The 23218-nt window shown below is 44.1% G+C and overlaps 1 protein-coding gene across 1 annotated transcript in view; it reads right to left on the bottom strand.

Moving 5' to 3' along the window:
- Positions 1-9977, bottom strand: part of PYGB (glycogen phosphorylase B) — a 150689-nt gene extending 140712 nt beyond the window's left edge. The window contains exon 1 of the mRNA XM_077486189.1: positions 9638-9977. Coding sequence (XP_077342315.1) covers positions 9638-9880 — 243 coding nt within the window. The 5' untranslated portion in view covers positions 9881-9977. The remainder of the gene's footprint in view (positions 1-9637) is intronic.
- Positions 9978-23218: the final 13241 nt, after the last annotated feature.

A 23218-nucleotide genomic window follows, 5' to 3' on the forward strand; every position in this document is an offset into this window, starting at 1 on the left:
CGCTTGGTAGGGCCAAGCAGATGCTCCACCACTGTATATCATTCCACCATCTCGACAAGGTGGTTCACAGTTTTGGGGTCTCCATGGCTGACCCACCGTTGAAGGTCGCCTGGCAGTGACCTTAAGTATCGGTCCAACATGACCCGCTCCACAATTTGGGGGCCAGACAACACTTCGGGCTGCAGCCATTTTTTTTTTTTACTAGTTGCACCAGGTCATGTATTTGAGACAGTGGTGGCTGATCCAGATGATACTTCCATTGGTGCACTTGTTGGGCCGGAACAGCTGTAGTCACCCCCAACCGAGCCAGTATTTCTGCCTTTAGTTTTTGATAATCTTTAGCGTCTTCTGGTGGTAGGTCAAAATAGGCTTTTTGAGGATCTCCGGTGAGGAAAGGAGCAATTAAGCCAGCCAACTGGTCCTGGGGCCACCCTTCTCTCTCTGCCGTCCTCTCAAACGTATCCAGAAACGCCTCTACATCATCACTCAGGGACAACTTCTGCAGAAAATGGCTTGCCCTTATGGTCACCTGGTTGCCAGGGGCAACGGCCGCTTGTTCACGGCCCTGAGAAAGCTGCTGCACTGCTTCTTTTAAAGGCAGTCACCTGAGCATGCATAACCCCTTGTTGGATCGCTTGCTGGGCTGCCAACTGGGCCACCAACAAGCCAGTATTTTCTTGTTGGAGAGCCAGCGCCTCGTTGTGGTGCATTTTTTGTACCTCCAGCTGGGTTGCTAAGCGCTGATTAGCTTACTCATGGTGAGTCTGCACTTGCATATTAGCTAAGGACAGCTGTTTAATTAGCTCCTCCATTGTTTCAGCTTTCAGCAGTTGTGCGGCTTTAACCCAGGACATAAATTCACCGTACTGTCCCTTTAAATGTCAGTTTAAATCCAATGCAAAAAAAAAATAAAAAATTTAATATATCAAGAAAAACGCCTGTTACTTTGTCCTGCCCGCATTCTCCACCACTTGTAAAAGTTCAGGGGACCAGCTAGATCGCAGGACACAGGCTTTTCACTCAAAATGAGGTTTATTGAGCTTAAATAGCTTTACAGCTGCAAAAACAAAAGAAAATTATTTCAGTCTCACTGACTTGCAAAGTCCAGAATTGCTATCTCAATCAAACAGTCTTTGGTTTCTGTTGCAGGTAGCTTCCCCTGCCAGGAGGCTTCCAGGCAGGACACTGCTGTCCACTTTTGTTGCTGCAAACCAAACACAAAACACCATCCACCATCTCCTGTACACTCCTCCACAACTTCCTGTCTTGTTTTAAGCCCACTTCCTCTGACAGGTGAGTTTAACAACTTTTGTTGCCTTAAAAGGGACCACAGTCCAAACAGAGGGGAAACATAGCGTCCTTCCAGGACCCAGCCATGGTGTCCTGTACAGTGTCTGTCTGTCTGTCTGTCTGTCTGTCTGTCTCAAAGAACAAACCTGCATCAAAGCTGAACTCCAAGCAAACAGGTGAATAGACAATCAATATACATATGCAGAAGCTGCTTTACTTATCAAAGAAGATGGAAATTTAAAGAAGATGGAAATATGTTCAGGCAGGTCTGAGGCCTACCAGGAGCTACGCCGTTGACCGGACTTTCCTCTGCTTTTGTCAAACCAGCTTTTCTCAACCTTTTTTCAGTCACAGCACCCTTTATTAAAAATATGCAAAATCCCAAGGCATCCCAGTACAAAAGAACAGATAAAAATAAATATATTACTTCTCTATGGGAGACCTGAGACTGCGATGATGCACACAACTGCCTTGATGAAAATAACTTCACACCATAAATCCCTCTCACATCAATGTCCTCCCTATACATTAGAGCCCCCCCATCACACCAGAGTACCTGCATGATAGAGTCTATGTTAATCACATAGTCCGCCCAGTCTTCACAACATTTTGACTCCAGAAACAGGAGAAGGTGTAGCAGGTCTGAAGGATGTGGACTTCCATCCTCTCTTGAATACTGGTGGAGGCCTGCATGCTGTCTGCTCTGGATCAGTGTCATGCGTGGTCATGCCACAGGCAGGCCAGTCAACAGCACAATAACAAACAATGACCCAATGCATCAAGGCCCTGCAGCATAATTTGATGTTATAGTGCTGGTTGTCAGCCAGCCCACACCATGGTACCTTATGAGCGATCCAAGACAAACTAGGTCCTGTGCTGGTGGCAACCTGGAGGAACCCAAATGGCACCCAGTTGAGAAACACTGAGTTAAACAATACAGACAGGTCACATCCCTGTTTTCAGCAGGAGACCATACACTAAAAGGAGCAGCAGATAACAGCTGAGCTCATCCCTCTGCTCTCTTATTCTAAGAGCTTGATCTGTTTCAGCAAAATGTGCACTGCAGAACACTTTATAGGCCCATAAATTACCTCCCCCTCTCCCAATCCGAGTGCTGGAATTACAAGAGGCTGACACCAAACTAGATAGAAGTACAGCTGCATTTGAAAATATATTTAGTGATAGTTTTAATGAATACATAACTACCTTACATGGTGTTTTATTGAAATCTGCCTGAAGTACAGCTGTAGGTTTCATATCTCCTTCAAGAAAAGCGGAAACACATGCCTAGAGAATTCTCAGACAATTATTACAGGGATGCTTACGTGCTGCAGTGTGCATGTACTGAAGAACACAATGGAAAATATTCATAATAAAGAAAAATTATACCACCGAGTGAATGAACCCAATGCATATTTTAATTACACACAATTTTCAAGGGAAGCAGTATATTAAACGCAAAAAAAAAAAAAAAAAGGGGTCTAAAATTATTTTTGGAGGTGAAGGTCGGTCAATTGATTTACCATTTTTCTGTACAGAGGTGTAATATATCACTGTGCTACCCACAACCGTTCCCCACAGACAACGCGACACATTCTTCTTCCCCAGTGACCTCTGTGAAATGTATTTCTTACATAGCAAAACTCAGAATAAGTTAAGTTATTGTGGCCTATCTTTTTTTTTTCTTTTTTTAAGAAATACAGTATCTCACAAAAGTGAGTACACCCCTCACATTTTTGTCAATATTTTATTATCTCTTTTCATGTGACAACCAGGGGCAGCCTCAGTATGTAAAAATTTGTGTTTTTTTTTTTTACTTCTGTCTCTGAAATTTCCCTTACCGACATGCTTTTGGTCTAAAAATCCTGAGATTATAGCTGCCCCACCTCTCCAGTACCTTCTCAGCCAATAGAAACATGTCTGTGTATACTGTGTGATTGTATACTGTGTGTGTGTGTGTGTGTGTTTGTGTCTACTGTGTGGCCCCATAATCTCCGATTGCCTGGGGGCCCCATAATCTCCTATTGCCCGGGGGCCCCATGAGTTGTCAGTCCGCCCCTGGTGACAACACTGAAGAAATGACACTTTGCTACAATGTAAAGTAGTGAGTGTACAGCTTGTATAACAGTGTCAATTTGCTGTCCCCTCAAAATAACTCAACACACAGCCATTAATGTCTAAACCGCTGGCAACAAAAGTTAGTACACCCCTAAGTGAAAAGTCCAAATTGGGCCCAAAATGTCAATATTTTGTGTGGCCACCATTATTTTCCAGCACTGCCCCTCTTGGGCATGGAGTTCACCAGAGCTTTACAGGTTGCCACTGGAGTGCTCTTCCACTCCTCCATGACGACATCACAATGCTGGTGGATGTTAGAGACCTTGCGCTCCTCCCCCTTCCATTTGAGGATGCCCCACAGATGCTCAATAGGGTTTAGGTCTGGAGACATGCTTGGCCAGTCCATCACCTTTACCCTCAGCTTCTTTAGCAAGTCAGTGGTCATCTTGGAGGTTTGTTTGGGGTCGTTATGTTGGAATACTGCCCTGTGGCCCAGTCTCTGAGGCGGAGGGGGGGGGGGGGGGCATGCTCTGCTTCAGTATGTCACAATACATGTAGACATTTATGGTTCCCTCAATGAACTGTAGCTCTCCAGTGCCAGCAGCACACACGCAGCCCCAGACCTTGACATCCCACCACCATGCTTGACTGTAGGCAAGACACTTGTCTTTGTACTCCTCAACTGGTTGCCACCACACATGCTTGATACCATCTGAACTAAGTAAGTTTATCTTGGTCTCATCAGACCACAGGACATGGTTCCAGTAATCCATGTCCTTAGTCTGCTTGTGTTCAGCAAGCTGCAGGCCTTCTTGTGCATCATCTTTAGAAGAGGCTTCTTTCTGGGATGACAGCAATGCAGACCAATTTGATTCAGCGTGCCACGTATGGTCTGAGCACTGACAGGCTGACCCCCCACCCCTTCAACCTCTGCAGCAATGCTGGCAGCACCCATACCTCTATTTCCCAAAGACAACCTCTGGATATGATGCTGAGCACATGCACTCAACTTCTTTGGTGGACCATGGTGAGACCTGTTCTGAGTGGAACCTGTTCTATTAAACCACTGTATGGTCTTGGCCACCATGCTCCAGCTCAGTTTCAGGGTCTTGGCAATCTTCTTATAACCTAGGCCATCTTTATGTAGAGCAACAATTCTTTTTTTTTTTTTCAGATCCTCAGAGAGTTCTTTGCCATTCACATGACACCGGGGAGGGAAAATGGCTAACTGGACCCAATTTGGAAATTTTCATTTAGAGGTGCACTCACTTTTGTTGCCAGAAGTTTAGACATTAATGGCAGTATGTTGAGTTATTTTGAAGGGACAGCAAATGTCACATGTAAATATATAATAAAATATTTACAAAAATGTGAGGGGTGTACTCACTTTTGTGAGATACTGTAGCTGTTAGTTTGTCTGTGTCCATGTGGAAAGTCAATGTGAATGGGAGTGTCTTTCATTAGTGATCAGCGGCCTCACTTGCAGGTTTTTAATGAGGAAAGTCTCAGCATCTGAATCTCTTTAGATGCGATTTCCCTTTGGCGGTATCTTACCAAAACTGAAATGTTTGTTGCAGAGGATGCACAAGATCTGATTTATATCTTAGTAGAGACTTCTGGGAAAATCAGTGAGCCAATCATATAAGCAGCAAATGACATATCTGGGGGGTGGTTCTGTACACCATCTGTGTACAGAACGCCTCCAGGTAGCCATATTGCATTGAATTTTACAGAGCTGCAAATTGAAAAAGAGAGGTTGTTTTTATTAACGTTATATAACCTGTGTTGCAATTGTATATGCCATATTTTTGTTTTAATTGCAATATTTTTTCCCACAAATGTTGAGTTACCCTTTAGCCTAGGTTCACATTGCTGCAGGTTACAAATTGTGACAGTTCAGCTGAACTCGCACAATTTCAACCCAGCAATGCAGTCTGACTTCAGGGGCGATTTGACAGACATCTGCACGGGTTCCTGCAAAGATGTCTATACAAATCGCCCAGAGGTCACCAAAAGTAGTACAGAAACTACTTATGGGAATCGATTCGGACAGTGAAATTTCCGGCAATATGATTTGACATGCGATTTGACATGGCAAATTGCATGCCAAATCACTCCAATGTGAACCTGGGCTAAATATCAAATAATTTCTTGCAATAAGGCTTGCTCAAGACAACACAAAAAGAATCAACATACAAAGAAAGACAGCCATAAACAGTCCAATCCCACCCTGATCTGACTGCCCGATGCAATTCTTTGGTAAGCGTCAGGAATTTTTTGGGAGTGTTATGGAGTGACTGGGAAGCCTGATGCTCTCATTTTAGGTCCCCGAAATGTATGAACAAAGTTGTGCCCGCTTTCTCTCATTGGGAGAGTCTGAAGATGGTCAGTGATGTGTCTTAGCATGGCCAATGACAGGCAGAAGTCTCCATGCCCATAGTTCTTAAAATCAAATCTGCTCATCTATGGCTGGACTAACCCAAACTAGCCAATAAGATCTCAGCTTCCTGTAATCTGGTAGGTAATCTGTCAGGTAGTTCTGATCAGTTTCCTAAAGCAGGCCATACACTATTCTAGTCTCAGTCGGTTCAGCAGGAACCATGTATGGGCAGGCTGAATGTACTAAGTTGATTGAGTGATCAACTTGGGTACAATTAGCATGCCAAGTCATACATGTGATTTGCTATGCCGCCACTTGTGCTGATGGGAGAATGAAGTAAATTTCTTTCCTGCAACCCGTGGAGCGCCACTCATCCACAGAAGCGAACCCATACGTATGTCGCACCCACATATGTAAATGGCGTTCAAACCACACATGTGAGGTATCACCGCGAACGTTAGAGCACGAGTTACAATCCTAGCCCAAGACCTCCTCTGTAACTCTACACAGCTAACCGGTAAACATTTTTACAGCATCACCTATGGAGATTTTTAAGTACCAAAGTTTGGAGCCATTCCACGAGTGTGCACAATTTTGAAGCGTGACATGTTAGGTATCTATTTACTCGTTACTTTACGAGTTAGGTATCTACTTAACATCATCTTCCACATTATACAACAATAGTTGGGCTAAATTTATGGTTTAGTTTTTCATTCATTAAATTTTTTTGTTCCCCCCCCAAAAAAAAATAAAAAATTTGCTGCAACACCTGCCATTTTATTCCCTAGGGTCTCTGCTAAAAAGAACAAAAAACACACACGCATATATATATATATATATATATATATATATATATATATATATATATATATATATATATATATATATATATATATATATATATATATATATATATATATATATATATATATGAATATTTTCTGGAAACAAAATGATGATTTTTACATGTAGGAGCAAAGTGCCAGAATTGGCCCGGATGGGAAACGGTTAATTATAATGACATCAGCTGATTAACAGGAGATTGCAGGATGGGCTGGACACACGCTCACTAATGATTCAAAGTATTGCCATCAATACACATCAGATATAGGAGACGAGGGAACTAATCCTGCAATTTAGAATTAAGTCATTGCCTGTAGGGAGCGGGTGTTGGCTTTGCCCCTTCTGAAGGGCAATTTTCAGCAGGTCAGGATATGTAAGGTACACTGGCATAGGCAGATTTTTGGTATCCAGAGGTCATTTGTTTTAGAACGCATGGGGTGGAGTGAATTGCCATTGACCCTTTAAAGGGACATACAAGGACAGAAATATTTGAGCTGTCATCTGTCACTTGATTTGTAAAGCAGCAGCTGCCATCCTGATCCCGACCTCAATACTGGTTAAAAGAATGGCTTGGAACAAACATGCAGAATGGTAGTTTGGGTTTTACTTGCTGCATGCTTATTAAGGGGTCAGTGACTTAATGCTAGTAAAGCCAAGATGCATGTTCTGCAATATCCAATTAGCTCTCATGCTGGAAAATCTAAATGTGATCTATTCATCCATCTCTCCCCATACTTTCAAAAAGAAAGTCCTTATAGCAGTGCGTTTTTGTAAAAATGACTTCTTAAAGTGGAACTCCGGGAAGACAAAGTCCTCCCTTTCAGTTGGGCTGCACTGCTCATTAACTGCTAGGTGTCCAGGACCAGGTACAGCAGTTTTACTTCCCTGAACCTCCATGCTGCTAGACCAGTCTCCATAGCCTCTTGCCTACACTCCAATGTCCTCTGACGTCATCGAGACTGATGATAGTACAAGGGACAGTTTACTGCAGAAGCATAGGTAAGTACTGTGTGCTGGGGGAGCTAAGTAAAAGTAATTTTCCCATACCCTCAAAGGAAACAAAACAATTAAACCCTGCAGTTTGGGCACAGCCTCAGGACTTTTAGTTTTCCTGGGAGTTGAGCTTTAAGAAGTAATTTTTACAATGTATTATACAATATATTATATTTATGTATGTGGATCACAGGAGTGTGCTTACTTTTGCCAGTCTATTGCCCACTATCAGCTGACAGGGCAGAGCTGCTCCATGCTCTAGCCTAGAAGGATCCTGACAATATTGTCAGGATCCACCCAGCTGCTCGATTGACAGCTGGCTCCACCTTTCACCACGTGGCTGAGAGCTGGAGCCAGCTGCGCCCACTCCCTGCCCGGCACTCCAGTGAGTGCTGGAGGAGCAGAAATTGACAGTCACCGCTCTCTGTTCTGAGCAGACAGAGCCGAGCGATCACTGGTCATGTGATTGCACCGTTCTCAGTCTTACATCCAATGTATAGCAGCTGCAGCATAGGAGGCAAGTATGATTTTTATTTTTACTTCCCCTTTAATTCATCATGGGCAAAGGATGGTAAAGAACAGGGGTCTCCAAAGCTTTCTAAAGAAGGGCCAGTTTACTGCTCTTCACACTTGATGGGGGCCGGACCATCGCGATCGGGAATAGAAAATGTCCTAGCATCAATAAGAGAAACCATGCCTCAGCGTTTGTGCCATTGGGAGGAACTGCCACCCATCGTTGGTGCCATTGGGAGGAACTGCCACCCATCGTTGGTGCCACTGGATGAAAAAGAACCCCAAGAGGCAGATAGAAGCAAGCAAAGGGCTGCATCTGGCCACTGGGCCACAGTTTGGAGACCACTGGTATAGAACACAAGTGTTGTGGTTCAACATATTAAAAGGGGCAAAGGATGGTAAAGAACAGGGGTCTCCAAACTTTCTAAAGAAGGGCCAGTTTACTGTCCTTCACACTTTATGCGGACCGGACAGTTGTGATCGGGAGTAGAAAATGTCCTAGCATCAATAAGAGAAACCGTGCCTCATCGTTGGTGTCATTGGATGAAAAAGTGCCCCAAGGGGCAGATAGAAGCAAGTAAAGGGCTCCATATGGCCACTGGGCCACAGTTTGGGGACCACTGGTATAGAACACAAGTGTTGTGGTTCACCATATTAAAAGAATGTCAGTACTGAGGCATAGAGGCCCATAAAGGTCAATGACGGTGCATCAAAATGCATAGAACGTGCTGTGTTGGCAACAGGTATCAAGGATTGATCACGGGCTGTTAACCCTATCCACCCCAAATTCTGAATTTAAACGAATGTTTTAATAGCACCTCTACACACACTCATAGATCTAATTGTGTCCTAAACTGAATTCAAGGTCACAAGAAGAAGGGATGCCGAGGATTTACGCAAGCACAGCTATTCCCACCGGCCTCGCCATTCTACAAATAGCACTATTGATCTCCCATCCCCCCTGCCCTGGATGTATCAATATCTAAAGATTTACGACAGATGATAAATCAACATACAGCTAAATATTTGTAATAAAAAAAAAAAATGCATACTATTTTACAATTCTACAGATCTCTGTATGAATGCATGAAACTGATGCAAAATAAAAAATGATACATTTGTATCTGTATGTAAAATAAATAAGAGGACCTGTATACAGACAGACAGAGGCAGCATCACTGCAGAACTGTCAGGCAAACAACTCCCTCCGCAGCCATGACTGCAGTGGTGACCAGACCCATCCATCCCCCCTCTGCAGGGAAATGTGGACCAGCAACGGATCTGGGTGGCATTTCCTAGTATGCCCACCTGGACTGATGACAGCTGTTGTGTGAGAGGCAGGGGGTGCCCAGCATACATTGTTATTGATGATCTCCCAGCAGCTGCACCTCCCTCACCCTCATACAATAATCAGATCCTAGGACAGGGTGGTCTTTAGGTGGATCCTGTGCTATGAGAAGTGGGGGGGGGGGATGCTGCAATGATTCAGGCAAGATGGATGATGGGTGTCACTGAGCATGCCTTGGACCTACCTACCTCCCCTCCCCCACGATGACTTACCTTGGGGTCCTTCTCGTAGTAGTACTGCTGGGTCCTGATCCATCTGCCCACCAGGTGGTCCCGCACGGTGTGTGCCAGGGCGAAGTAGTAGTCTCTGGGGGTGGACACGTTCCGATCCTTCACTAAGGTGAAGTGTAGATGTCTATTGAAGCTTTTCCTGACCTCAGACACATCGCCCAGGCCGGCGATGCCCCGGACACTGATCTGCTTTCTCTTATCGGAGTCGGACAGGGGGGCGGCCATGGTTCGTCTATGGGGGGTTAGCGATCTGCTGGCAGCCGCTTGTCAGAATAGAATGCTGCTGGATGCTGGATCAGGAGAGCTACAGGACTCCACCTGACGTCATGGTCATGTGACCCCCCGGTGGGCGGAGACATGGAGTCTGTCTGGGCGGATGATGGAGGGGAGGGGGGTGCTCTCCGCTGTCCTGACTGAGCTTGGTGTGCCAGGTGCTGGGAGTTGGGGGGCACAGCTCCATAGAGGGCAAGGAGTGATGGAATGTGCTCACCGAAATGGAAACGAAAATCTAGAAAGGTTAAAGGAGAACTAAAGCCTGCATAGAGTAATGGAGGGTTATTTTTGCCATCTGTGTCTCATAGGGAGGTTTTCCTTCACTTCCTGTCCTATAGTCACAACAAGAAGTGAGAGAAAAATCCTGCAAAGTGAAGGAATCCCTGGGTGTCACTAGAAATTACTCCAGATGTGTCAGACTTGGATCTGAACTAGGTTTGCCACATTCTCGTCAAGTCAAACCTGAACACTTTGCACAGCAATTTTTTTATACATCTATTTTGCTAATAAACAACATTTCTAATCACATGAATTAACAACAAGAGTCCCCCTTTACATCAGAGTCCACAGAGTTCAACTGTAAGGGAGAACTCTGCAAACTCTGATGTAAGGGAGAACTTTGCAGACTCTGATATAAGGGGGAACTCTGGGGACTCTGATGTAAGGGAGAACTCTGCAGACTGATGTAAGGGAGAACTCTGCAGACTCTGATGTAAGGGAGAACTCTGCAGACTGATGTAAGGGAGAACTCTGCAGACTCTGATGTAAGGGAGAACTCTGAGGACTCTGATGTAAGGGGGAACTCTGGGGACTCTGATGTAAGGGAGAACTCTGCAGACTCTGATGTAAGGGAGAACTCTGCAGACTCTCATGTAAGGGAGAACTCTGAGGACTCTGATGTAAGGGGGAACTCTGGGGACTCTGATGTAAGGGAGAACTCTGCACACTTTGATGTAAGGGAGAACTCTGCACACTCTGATGTAAGGGAGAACTCTGCACACTCTGTAAGGGAGAACTCTGCACACTCTGATGTAAGGGAGAACTCTGCACACTCTGATGTAAGGGAGAACTCTGGGGACTCTGATGTAAGGGAGAAAGCTGCACACTCTGATGTAAGGGAGAACTCTGGGGACTCTGATGTAAGGGAGAAAGCTGCACACTCTGATGTAAGGGGGAACTCTGAACACTCTGATGTAAGGTAGAACTCTGGGGACTCTGATGTAAGGTTGAACTCTGCACACTCAGATGTAAGGGAGAACCCTGGGGACTCTGATGTAAGGGGGAATGCTGGGGACTCAGATGTAGGGGGGAACTCTGCACACTCTGATGTAAGGGGGAACTCTGGGGACTCTGATGTAAGGGAGAACTCTGGGGACTCTAACATAAGGGTAAGCCAAGGACTTATGGACCAGTACATTCACTCCGCGAGAGTATGCAGAGTGTGTGGAGTGGTAAGCCTTGCCCACCCGGGAATCTTGTAAAAATGTCACTGTGTCTTTCGTGAGGTGGGTTTCCTGTGGGCCTATTATAGCCGGATGGAATTTCTTGAGACAATCGCTAATCATGGTGTGTTTTAGCGGATCATACACACCCCGAACGTTCCACAACGCTATTAAAGTGTTGGCCATATTAAACACAGTAGATTAGCACAGCGCTGGTGTGCAAAGTTCCAGATCACGTGCCTGAGCGCGATAGTGTCACGATCTGCTGGGAAATCGGTCACTTTCTCCAGGAGGCAAATGGTTAAATACTGAAAGATTGTCAGGTGCAGGTCGAAAAAACATTGAAGTGTTGGTTTCAAAGCAAAGCGCAACTGCTCAACTGGAGTGGGTATAGAAAATGGCACGTACCCTGCCCGCCGAGCAGCCGTCACCCTCTTGGATGGGGTGGGAGAAACTCGCCTTAGTGAGTTTTCTGATCCGTTCCTCCATCCCTCTCACTTTCATTCTTCCTTTCTCTCTCCATTCATCCCTCCTTATGTTCTTTCTTTCTCGTTCTCTGTCTCCCCCCCTTTCTCTCAGCCCCTCTCTTTCTTTCTTTCTTTCTGTCACCCCCTTTCTTTCTCTCTCTCGCTCTCACCCCATCTCTTCTTTTTCTTTCTTTCTCTCAACCCCTCTTTCTTTCTTTCTTTCTTTCTTTCTTTCTTTCTTTCTTTCTTTCTTTCTTTCTTTCTTTCTTTCTTTCTTTCTTTCTTTTCTTTTCTTTCTTTTTCAATCTTTCTCTCTCTCAACCCCTCTTTCTTTCTGTCACCCCCTTTCTTTCTCTCACTCACCCCCTCTCTTTCTTTCTGTCGCTCTCACCCCCTCTTTCTCTCTTTCTTTTTTCTCTCTTTCTTTCTCTCTTTCTTTTTCAATCTTTCTTTATCTTTCTCTCTCTCCCTCTCTCTCTCTCCCTTTCCTTTTTTTTCTTTTACCTCCTCATTCTTTCTTTCTCTCTTACTCTTTCTTTCTTTCCCCAATAACAGCCTGCCACAATAGGTATGATCTGTAAGAGCAGCTTCCATGCCCCCTGTACTGTGTCCACTTACGCCCCCCTCCCCATACTGTGCTCTCCTGCTCCCCTCTGTACTGTGCCATCCTGCCCTCTGTACTGTCAACTTACCCTCCCACTGTATTGTACCATCCTGCCCCCTGTACTGTGTCCACTTACTCTCACCCTGTACTGTGCCCTCCTGCTCCCTCCTATACTGTACCCTCCTTATACAGTTAACTTTTATCACTTTAATTATTTTCCCATTATTGGCGTGAGTGGGGCCTCATATCTAAGTTTTGCCCAAGGCCTCACAAAGCCTCCTCTGGCGCCGGACATATAGATTTCAATGTGTTTTTTTTTTTTTTTGAAGGACATGAGGCTTCAAAAAAAGGGTGGACTCAGAGCACAGAGCACTGCGCCCTGAGCCCACCCAGTTGTGTGACATTAGCAAATTAATATTCGCTAATGTCTTCCTGCTTCTCCTACCGGCCAATCAAGAAGCGGGTCTCAGGATCCACCTCCTTTTCGACCGGGTGGAGAAGCAACGCCTGTTCGGCCGCAAGGAGAAGCAACGGCCAGGCTCTTCCCTCGGCAAGCTGGAGCAAGGAGCAGCAGGTGGAGGGACGGAGAGGCAGCAACAGCCTCTTTAAGCTTCCAGGAGCCCTACCCTGGATTCAGCGCCACCTCATCATCAGCCTCCGAAGGTAAGGCCACTGATGGAAGCCTTCCTGTCTGTCTTCCGTGGGAGGAGGGGCTGTATTGCGAGTGAGGGGGCCACGTTTGTTTGCTGAATTTACTTACCTAAGTCCCCTTTCCAGGTCCCTTACCACCACTGGTTCCAGGTTCAGGGGACCGGGGATACTGGGCTGCGATGGAGCCCAAAATCACTAGTCCCCAATGGCCCACCTCCACCTGCGTTTATATATATTTTTTGCCTGGTTGTGGTATTTAAATACAGCATTATGGCCACTAGATGGTGCTTGCAATCATAGGAAATAATTATATTACACAAAATAAATGCAGTTTCGTTGTGGTGCAAATATTTGTGACATATTTGTGATTTTTTTTTCACATAGACCCCTTATAAATGTGAATTCAATATCAGGAAACTGAAATAGTTATGTTCAGAGATGATACTATACATATCACCCAACATGAACATAGTGACCTGAAAAGAAATCCTTAAAAAAGTGCTATTACAATGTATCTAAGGAAAAATAAACACATACAAATACAGAAATGTATCAAATGTGTATACAATAGAAATAATCATTCAGTGTCCAAACAGTAACTGAATATTTATTTCTACTAGATACACATTTGATACATTTCAGTATTGGTATTTGTTTATTTTTCCTTAGATACATTGTCATTGCACTAAGGATTTGTTTTCAGAGCGCTGGACTTACATTGGGTGATATGTATCATCTCTGAACGTAATCACTGAACTTTATTGAGCTTTTTTTTAGCAAAGCAGTTTGGGATTATTTGTGATATATTTTTCTCATTCATTTATTTATTTGATTTGGTCCTCGTGAGGAGGTTAGTTTATTTAAATTCAACATCAGTTTTTGTAGAGCAAGGGTCTCCAAAATTTTCAAACAAAGGGCCAATTTACTGCCCTTCAGACTTTAGGGCAAAACACAAGGAGTCGCCCCGGGACTTTGAATTAGGTGAATGCAGTTAGCCAGTAACATGACATAAGTAAATACAGTATCAGATGTATTAAAAATTATGCATACATGAGCAATATTAAAAAAAAATTGCCAAGCCGCTGATACCGATAATGTAAAAGAGTACACATAAAGTAGTATGAAATGTAAATTGAAAAATACACAGGCATAGAAAGTGACCCTACGCGTTTTGCAAGACCATGCTCGCTTCCTCAGGGGTAGACGCGTGTGTGTTACATCTGTGAAAGGATATGATAAACTAAATAGGTATCTGCACAATAATGGTATTGTGACAAATGGTCTGAAGCACAAGGCCCCATACTCACCAATGGCTAGGTCAGACTACCAGATGCTGGATTCCCAGAGGCGGCAGCAATAAACATCCAGCCCGGGAGCTGAGGAGGCAAGAAAAAAAACAGACCCAACAGAGAGCAACCAAGGGCAGGCAAGGCTAGGATAGATGTGTTTGTCCCCAAAGATCTCCCAATATCCATAGAGAATATCAGCGTAAACATAAATGCATGTACAGTATCTCACAAAAGTAAGTACACCCCTCACATTTTTGTAAATATTTTATTATATCTTTTCATGTGACAACACTGAAGAAATTACACTTTGCAGCAATGTAAAGTAGTAAGTGAACAGCTTGTATAACAGTGTAAATTTGCTGTTTCATCAAAATAACTCAACACAGCCATTAATCTCTAAACTGCTTGCAACAAATGAATTAATATAGTTTTATTAATCTACAATTACATCAATAGCACGATGCGTAAACTACATAGACATAAAAATAGGACTCAGTTGCACAAACGTGATAACTAAAACTATAAATGTAATTGTGACTGCTCTATGCTATTGTTGTACTTGAGTGTTGCTTTCCCTGTACACTAAATTAATAAAAATGTTATACTTGGACAAAAAAGGGACTCAATGTGGTTCCCCTGGAGAATATATTGGGTAATATTTCCTGTGTGACAGTATTGAGGTATGTCCACACATGGATGTTCTCTCAAAGCAGGTTCCACGTATCCTCTTTAATGGATTAAAGCACTTCTGCTCTACATGTTTCGCAACCTGAGCCGTCGCTTCTTCAGGAGCTTGAATATTTTTGCGCCATAGACACCAGATAGCAATAAACCCCCCAGTCAGCCACCAGAGCCCTTACAGACAGAGGCAACCACAATAAGAACATTGGTCAGGATATGGGGGACATACAAGGTAAGTAAAAAGAGAAAATGATGGAAATCCACTAATGCTTATAGCAGACTAATTGATAGTCTTCTGAAGTCTTCAAATTGCTGGTATACTGAAAAAAAGAGACCTCAATTAGAAGTTGCTGCCGGGAAGCATAAGAGTTTATGCAAAACTTTTTCCTGGTAAGAATCACTGAATAATAGGGTATCCGGGTAAGTCCTGTGGGTAAGCTGGATAAGAGATGCAGGGGACTTCCATCTCCCTCGAGTCGCCATTCACATTAGTGCGTCTCCAAATTCACATGATTTCCAGTGCAACTTTGGCGCGCAAGTTTGATGCGATTTTTGGTGAGATCTTGATCTGACTTTACACTCTCTGGACCAAAGTCACATCAAAAGTTGCACCTAAATAGTGCAGGCACCTTTTCAAAATCACTGCAACGTTCAGTCGTACCAATCTGAATGGATTCCATTGCAAACAATGGGCTGTGACTTGTCATGTGACTCATCATGTCCAAAGTCGCATGACAAGTCGCCCAAGTGTCAATGGGCCCTATATATTAAAGCATAACAATGCATTTTACCAAATATTGCAAGCAGGCAGGATATTTGGCTCCAATTCACACTGAATGCGGCTTTAAAATCACACTACTTCGGAGCGATTTCAAAAACGCCGGCCAGTGCGATTTCATGTGTGGCTTGCCAACATCTCTGCATCTTCATGCATAGATGTCTATGCAAATCGCACATGAAATCGCAAAAAAATAGTGCAGGAACCTTTTCAAAATCGGTGCAAGTCGGAGTTGTCCGAATTTGACCAGTTCCATAGGCACAAATAGGGTGGGACTTGTCATGCAATTGGCAAATCGCATTACAAGTCGTACCAATGTGACCCTGGGCTGACTGAAAAAAGACAGGTAATGTCTCTTCTACACGAAAATACACCTACCTGCCTGCTGGCCGTTTTATGCAGAATGTAATCGGAACTGCACACATCCATCTCAGTTTACAATGCTGGCACGGTCCCTGTCTGCTGGGATGACTGACTCCTGTGCATGCACAGGAATTATGTCATCTCATGCCAGCCAATGGAGATGCCTGAAGACCGTTGTACTATCACATAATGTCCCCCATTGGATAGTGTCCGCTGTGTACTGCTCATGCGCAGTATACAGGACACACAGATTCCGAAAATAGCCAAAGATGAACGGCGCCTGCGCCGTGAGTCCAGGTTCTAGCCCCACCATCCAAGTGGACATAGAGTTAGAATAAAAATAGCCGAGCGAAGCGAGGCCGTGCCCGAAGCGTGGCGAGCGAAGCGAGGCCGTGCCCGAAGCATGGAGAGCGAAGCAAGGCCGTGCCCGAAGCGTGGCGAGCGAAGCAAGCCCGCGAGGGGCCCTCTAATAATAATATGTGCAGCCCTATGTCCACTTGGATGGTGGGGCTTGCACCTCGACTCACGGCGCAGGCGCCGTTCATCATCAGAGATTTTCAGAATCTCCTTCTGCTCTGTACTGCTCAAGCTCCGAGCCTGCGCAGTACAGGGCGGACACTTCTAGATGGCCGGACTCTATATGGCAGAACACCGGGGTCTTGTCTAATAACGTCCTCCATCGGATAGTGTCCGCTGTGTACTGCGCATGCGCAGTACACAGCAACACAGATTCCGAAAATTGCCGAGGATGAACGGCGCCTGCGCCGTGAGTCCAGGTTCTATCCCCACTATCCAAGTGGACATAGAGTAGGAATAAAAAAGAGCCGAGCGCAGCGAGGCCGAGCCCGAAGCGTCGCGAGGGGCCCTTTAATACTCACAACCCTATGTCCGCTTGGATGGTGGGGTTACCACCTCCACTCACGGCGCAGGCGCCGTTCAGCTTCGGAAATTTTCCGAAGCTTCGTCTGCGTCTCCGTACTGCGCATGCGCAGTACGGAGCAGACACTATATGATGGCCGGACACTATATGGCAGAACACCGGCACCCAGGGAGAAGATGTGTAATGTAATTTGACTGTTTACTTGTATGTATGTTATCACATCCAATAAAAACTATCAGGCATGGGTGTGTTTGTATACAGTATGTATAATTAAAGCGTCTGGTTTGTATTTGGTATCATACAAAGTGATCAGTGGCTGTACTCACAGTGGCTTCTCAAATAGGGGAAGATTACATTAAGAAGTAAATTGATTTATCTCTTATCTCTTATCATTTTTCTCTTGAAGAGGAGAAGGTTTTAAGTTACTTTGCATTCCGGGACCAGAAATAACCTTAGGAATGTGGTAAGAAAATCTTGACCCTGTATACGGATTGGGCCAAAGGCCTGTGCCTAGGTCACCTTGTAAGTGATTTGACCCTGCCCTCAAGTGAGCTTCTTAACTGGGCACGGAAAACCTTTTATGATCGCTGTTAAAGTGATATTAAACCCAAATGCAAACATTTATTATATTGCAGATTACCAATTCTTATGCCTAGTACACACAAGCCCATGTCGGGAGACATCAGCCGGTTCAATAAAAAATCATCTGACATTCGACCCGTGTGTATGTCAGCCGATCTGACAGAAGCTGGCCGTTTGACTGGTTTCTGTCGGACGAGCATGCTGGGAAACCAGAAGATGACTGTCTCCTGATCAACGCTCTCAGCCAATGGCTGAGAGCGTTGACTGGAGTGTTCTGGTGGGGAGGCCACCCCCCTGTCAAAACACAACAGCTTGTCAGGGAAGATTACTGTACTAACGTCGGACTGTTAGTACAGTGGCTCCAACTGGAGTTGTTCTTTTTTTTTTTTTATTCGTTCAACCCGCTGATGCCATCCGACATTCAGCCCATGTGTAATAGGCTTAAGGCAGAGGTTGGATAAAAGGTTTAGTGCAGCATAACACATTTTGTTGTACAATTGTAATTTGCATAGAGATGTACACATTAGACTAAAATGGTGGACAACTGAGGCTGCACGTGGGATAGATGGATTTGGTCTAGAGGTCGACCGATATGGGTTTTTCTCTGGCCGATGCCGATGCCGATATTTAGAAATCATGGCGGCCGATAGCCGATATATGATGCCGATTTTTTTGGGCCGATATGTTAGGCCGATTTTATTTTATTTATTTATTTTTTTCTTTTTATTTATTTTTTTTTTTTTTTATCCCCCCTTGATCTAACACACCTTTCCCCCTGGGGCGTTTTTCAGGCGCTTTTGGGCTAAAAATAGCGCCTGTAAAGTGCCTGCAAAATGGCTCCCCTGCAGTCTGCGTGAAAGACAGAGTGCTTTCACACTGAGGTGATGCGATGGCAGGATCTTAAAAAAAAAGTCCTGCAAGCAGCACATTTGGAGTGGTGTATACCGCTCCTCCACCACTCCTGCCCATTGATATGAATGGGCACCACTGCCGAAGCGCATGCAATGCGATTTGGCAGCAGTGCTTCATGGGTGCATTTAACCTCTTCCTTGGCCGCTAGCTGGGTTATATGTGCCCCACTAGCAGCCAAATAGCACCGCTAAAATGAGGGTAAAGAGCCGCTAAAACTTGCGTTTTACCATCAACGCCTGCCCGCTCCAGTGTGAAAGCAGCCTTCATAAGTGATACAGAAAATTTCTTACATTTAAACATTTATTAAACAAAACAAACCTCCAATCAGTTTACTTGTATGTATGATTTAGATAAAAAAAAAAAAAAAACCTATATATTAAATAAAAACATTTTAGAGGAAAAAAAAAAAATGGGCTAACTTTACTGTTTTTATTTTATTTTTATTTTTTAAATAGTGTATTTTTTTCCCAAAAAAATGCATTTGAAAGACCTCTGTGCAAATGCCGTGTGACATAAAATATTGCAACAACCGCTATTTTATTCCCTAGGATCTCTGCTAAAAAAATATATATAATTTTTGGGGGGGTCTAAGTGATTTTCTGGCAGAAAATACAGGATTTTTACTTGTAAGCAACAAGTGTCAGAAAAGATTTAGTCTTTAAATGGTTAAACTGAGAACTTCTACACACTGAGATGACTTCATTCATTGAAGTGTAAACATTGTATCATTTTGTTCTTTTCTTGGCAGCCTGCCCAGAGAGGAGGAAAGGGTTTCTATGACAACTCAGGCAACTTCTATTACAGAAGTCATTTCAAAGTCCCGCTGTAGTTCTAAATCGGCTTTTTATCAGCACAATCGGCCGATGCCGATTAATTAAAAAACGGCAAATATCGGCCGATATATCGGTCGACCTCTAATTTGGTCTCGAAAGAGGGACAGTGCCTCTAAATGAAGAAGAGTTGGGCGCTATGAGTTTGACCTAACCTATTGATAATCAGTGGTGGATGGTGTTTCTTTTTCTTTTTGGGGGTGTGGCATACACCCCCCCACCCCCCGCCACCTAGATGGGGTAAGTGCTTGACCGACCAGCAGACAGCGAGCGGGGGTCTGTTTGCCACCCGCCCGCTCGCTGTCTGCTGGTTGGTCAAGTACTTACTCCATCTAGGTGGCGGGTGACTGGCAGCGGCTCCTGTTTCCTCTCCTCCATCACGTCAGTTTCTGCCATGCTTCTCCTCCCCTACTCCTAGGTGTTCAATAGGATCGCCTGTCCTTTCAGCCAATCAGGTGACGGGTCTCATGACCCGCTTTGTGATTGGCCGGGAGGAGGATCGGTGGTACAATAGAGAATATTCATTTACTATTGTAACACACCTAGATGGGATTGGTTAGCAGTGCCCACCCTATTTTGAAGGTTGTTAGAGCCTCTGGCTCTAACCAGGTGCTTCAGACCCCCCCCCCCCCCCATTGGAATCCATGCATCCGGCATCCTGCAAGAGGCCAGACGCATGGATAGGTGGCAGTGCCTGTGCAACCTTAATAGATGGGCTGCCCCTGTTGGTAAACCCCCCCCCCCCCCCCATATTCCTTGGGTGGTTGGTGTTACAGAAGACTATGGATATATGGAAGGGAGTGTGTACTAAAATGGGGGGTCTTACAGGAAGCCTAATAGCAGAGATACATGGAAGCTTCTATTGCTGACTTTATTTAATAGAGTGTAAGCTCCCAGGAGCAGGGCCATTCTAACCCCCTTGAATTGAATTGTATTGTTGCTGTGTTGTCTCCCTTTTAAATTGTAAACTGCTGCGCAAACTGATGGCGCTATATACATCCTGTATAATTATAATAATAGGCTACATGTCTGGCTGCCATGATGACCCTCTGGTTTCAATATTGTGTATCATTCACTCAGAACAAGCAAGCAAATAAGGACACAATAGTTATTTTTTTAATTTTCAGAGGTTGTGTATTTGTTCTGGATCAGTCACACAATTAATAATCAAAAGATCATCATGATAGCTAGACAACTAGCAATCTTAGAAGGTGGTCAGCGGCCATCTTACTTCTGACAGGTTTTCTTTAAGCATACGTGCATGGGATAAACAAATGGCGACAGCTGCCTCTTTTCAGTTGTCAGTGTCAGCTGTTTGTAGTGTCCTATGGATAGAAGCAAATGCTATGGTGAAATATTAGTTTTATCAAATTCGTTTTATTAATAACTGGGAAGGGCAAAGAAGGTCTAATGGTGAAGATAAAAATTGACTGTTCGATTCTGTGTGCCACCAGAATGTTTGTGGTCTAAAATAATGGCCCTGCTAAAATCAATACGATTATTAAGATAGCTGTGGGAAGAAAATTGCAGTTAGTCTGTGCATGCAATAATTTCTCAATTTCTAAAAGCTTAAATCAGTTTTAAAACAAAAATTTTATATTTTGCTGCTTACCAATTTTTAGAAGTGGAGCCTATATTATAGTTTTTTCCCTTAAAGCAGAACTTCACCCCTTAAGAGAAGGTTCACTTCTCTGTCTCTTCTCCCCCCTCCACTTTAACTTTTTGGACTTTTCTGTTTTGGGGGGGGGGGGGGGGGGGTTTGATAGATACAAGCTCCCATTTCTGCAGAAATCGCCTGGGAGATTTTGGCACCCCCCTCTTCTGCCCGCAACCTCTTTGGACATGTCACAGATCCCAGGAGGCTACGGGACCATTCACAGGGCGCAGTACGACTTGCGCATGTGCAGAGGGGAGTTGGCTGTAAAGTTGCAAGGAGTCACAGCTGGCTTCCCACAGTTAGCATGGTGGTGCTAAGTACCCTAAGGCTGGATTGACACCTATGCATTTTTAGTGCTTTTTGCAGATTTGTACCACAGTCCATTTAACATGGTTTCCAATGGAACATGTTCTGTAGTGCAAATCTGCAAAATAGACTGGATTTGCATTTATGCATTTTTAGTGCAAGACCGGCCAAGAAACTTCCGGGGTGAGGAAATTGCTGGACCCCCTGGACAGGTAAGTATTTTTTATTAAAAGTCAGCAGGTACAGTATTTGTAGATGCTGACCTTTGTTTTTTGGATAGTGTAGGACCAAAGAACCAATTTAATTTCCACTTTGTGATCTGGCTCAGTATATCTGTTGTTTTTTGCTACTTCCTTGCTGTCCAACAAAAGTGGCAGACGGTTGAGACAAACCTTACACTAACAAGGGTGCTTACAATGGTCAACTTTTATTAGCTTGTATAAAACTTTTATCCCAAAAGGAAAAAACTATTGCTGTAACTGCTTAAAAAGTGTTAGCTGGAGTTTGGCTTTGTTAGCCAAGTCCATCCAAATCCATTATTGCACCTAACAGTACCCTCTCATCAGATTTGGGATGCTGTCTAAAGGTTCCTCTGCTGTTCCTCCATTCAGAGTGGTGACACCCTAAGACATGGAATGTGTTATTGGGTAGACCTAGGTGAAAAAAGGAGAAAAACAGTGTAAGGGTAAGGAAAGAAAAAAAATGCAGCCACCACATCTAAGGATTGGTAAACTGCCATATATAACATTCGTTTTTTGTTTTTTTTTCACAAAATACCTCCTTTTTTTAACAGACAGGAGGGTTTAATACCTCTTTAAAGCATAACAAAAAGTGAAGAGCTGAGGAGGAGCCACTGTACTAACACAATTAGTACAGCGATCTCCCCTGCTGAGCTTTTGTGTTTTGACAAGGGGACAGCCCCCCCCCCCCACCCCCCTACCAGAACACACCAGTTAGCCCTCTCAGCCATCGGGTGCCGATTGGCAAATCTTTTTCTGTCTGACCAGTCGCTGTACACACAGGTCAATTGCCAGGCCGGTTTCTATTGAACCGGCCGATGCCGCCAGACATTCGACCTGTATATATGGCCCTTTAGGGAGACTCACCCTCACTACTTGTTTTCTTATCACTGGAAGTGAAAGTTAAAGAAAATCCAAAATTTTGGGTTAACATCAAAATAGGAATAGAGGGGGAATATTCTTGCTCAGTCATGGGTAGAGAAAATAAACAGATTCTTTTCATTATCTAAGCTAAGCTCTTGGAGAAACAAGCTTACATATATCAGATTAGCATTCATTGAGTTATTTATTGAAAACGTAGGCACTATGTTCCTTCTCTTACTTACAGTATCTCACAAAAGTGACTACAACCCTCACATTTTTGTAAATATTTTATTATACGTTTTCATGTGACAACTTTGCTACAATGTAAAGTAGTGAGTGTACAGCTTGTATAACAGTGTAAATTTTCTGTCCCCTCAAAATAACTCAACACACAGCCATGAATGTCTAAACCGCTGGCAACAAAAGTGAGTAAAATGTCCAAATTGGGCCCAATTAGCCATTATCCCTCCCTGGTATCATGTGACTCATTAGTGTTCCAAGGTCTCGGGTGTAAATGGGGAGTGTTAAAATTGGTGTTATCGCTCTCACTCTCTCATACTGGTCACTGGAAGTTCAACATGGCACCTCATGGCAAAGAACTCTCTGAGGATTTGAAAAAGGAATTCTTGCTCTACATAAAGATGGCCTAGGCTATAAGAAGATCGCCAAGACCCTGAAACTAAGCTGCAGCATGGTGGCCAAGACCATACAGCAGTTTAACAGACAGTATCCACTCAGAACAGGT

This window comes from Lithobates pipiens, unplaced genomic scaffold, assembly GCF_037356315.1.
Source record: "Lithobates pipiens isolate NorthernLeopardFrog02 unplaced genomic scaffold, aLitPip1_a1.2 Scaffold_18, whole genome shotgun sequence".
NCBI classification, from domain to species: domain Eukaryota; kingdom Metazoa; phylum Chordata; class Amphibia; order Anura; family Ranidae; genus Lithobates; species Lithobates pipiens.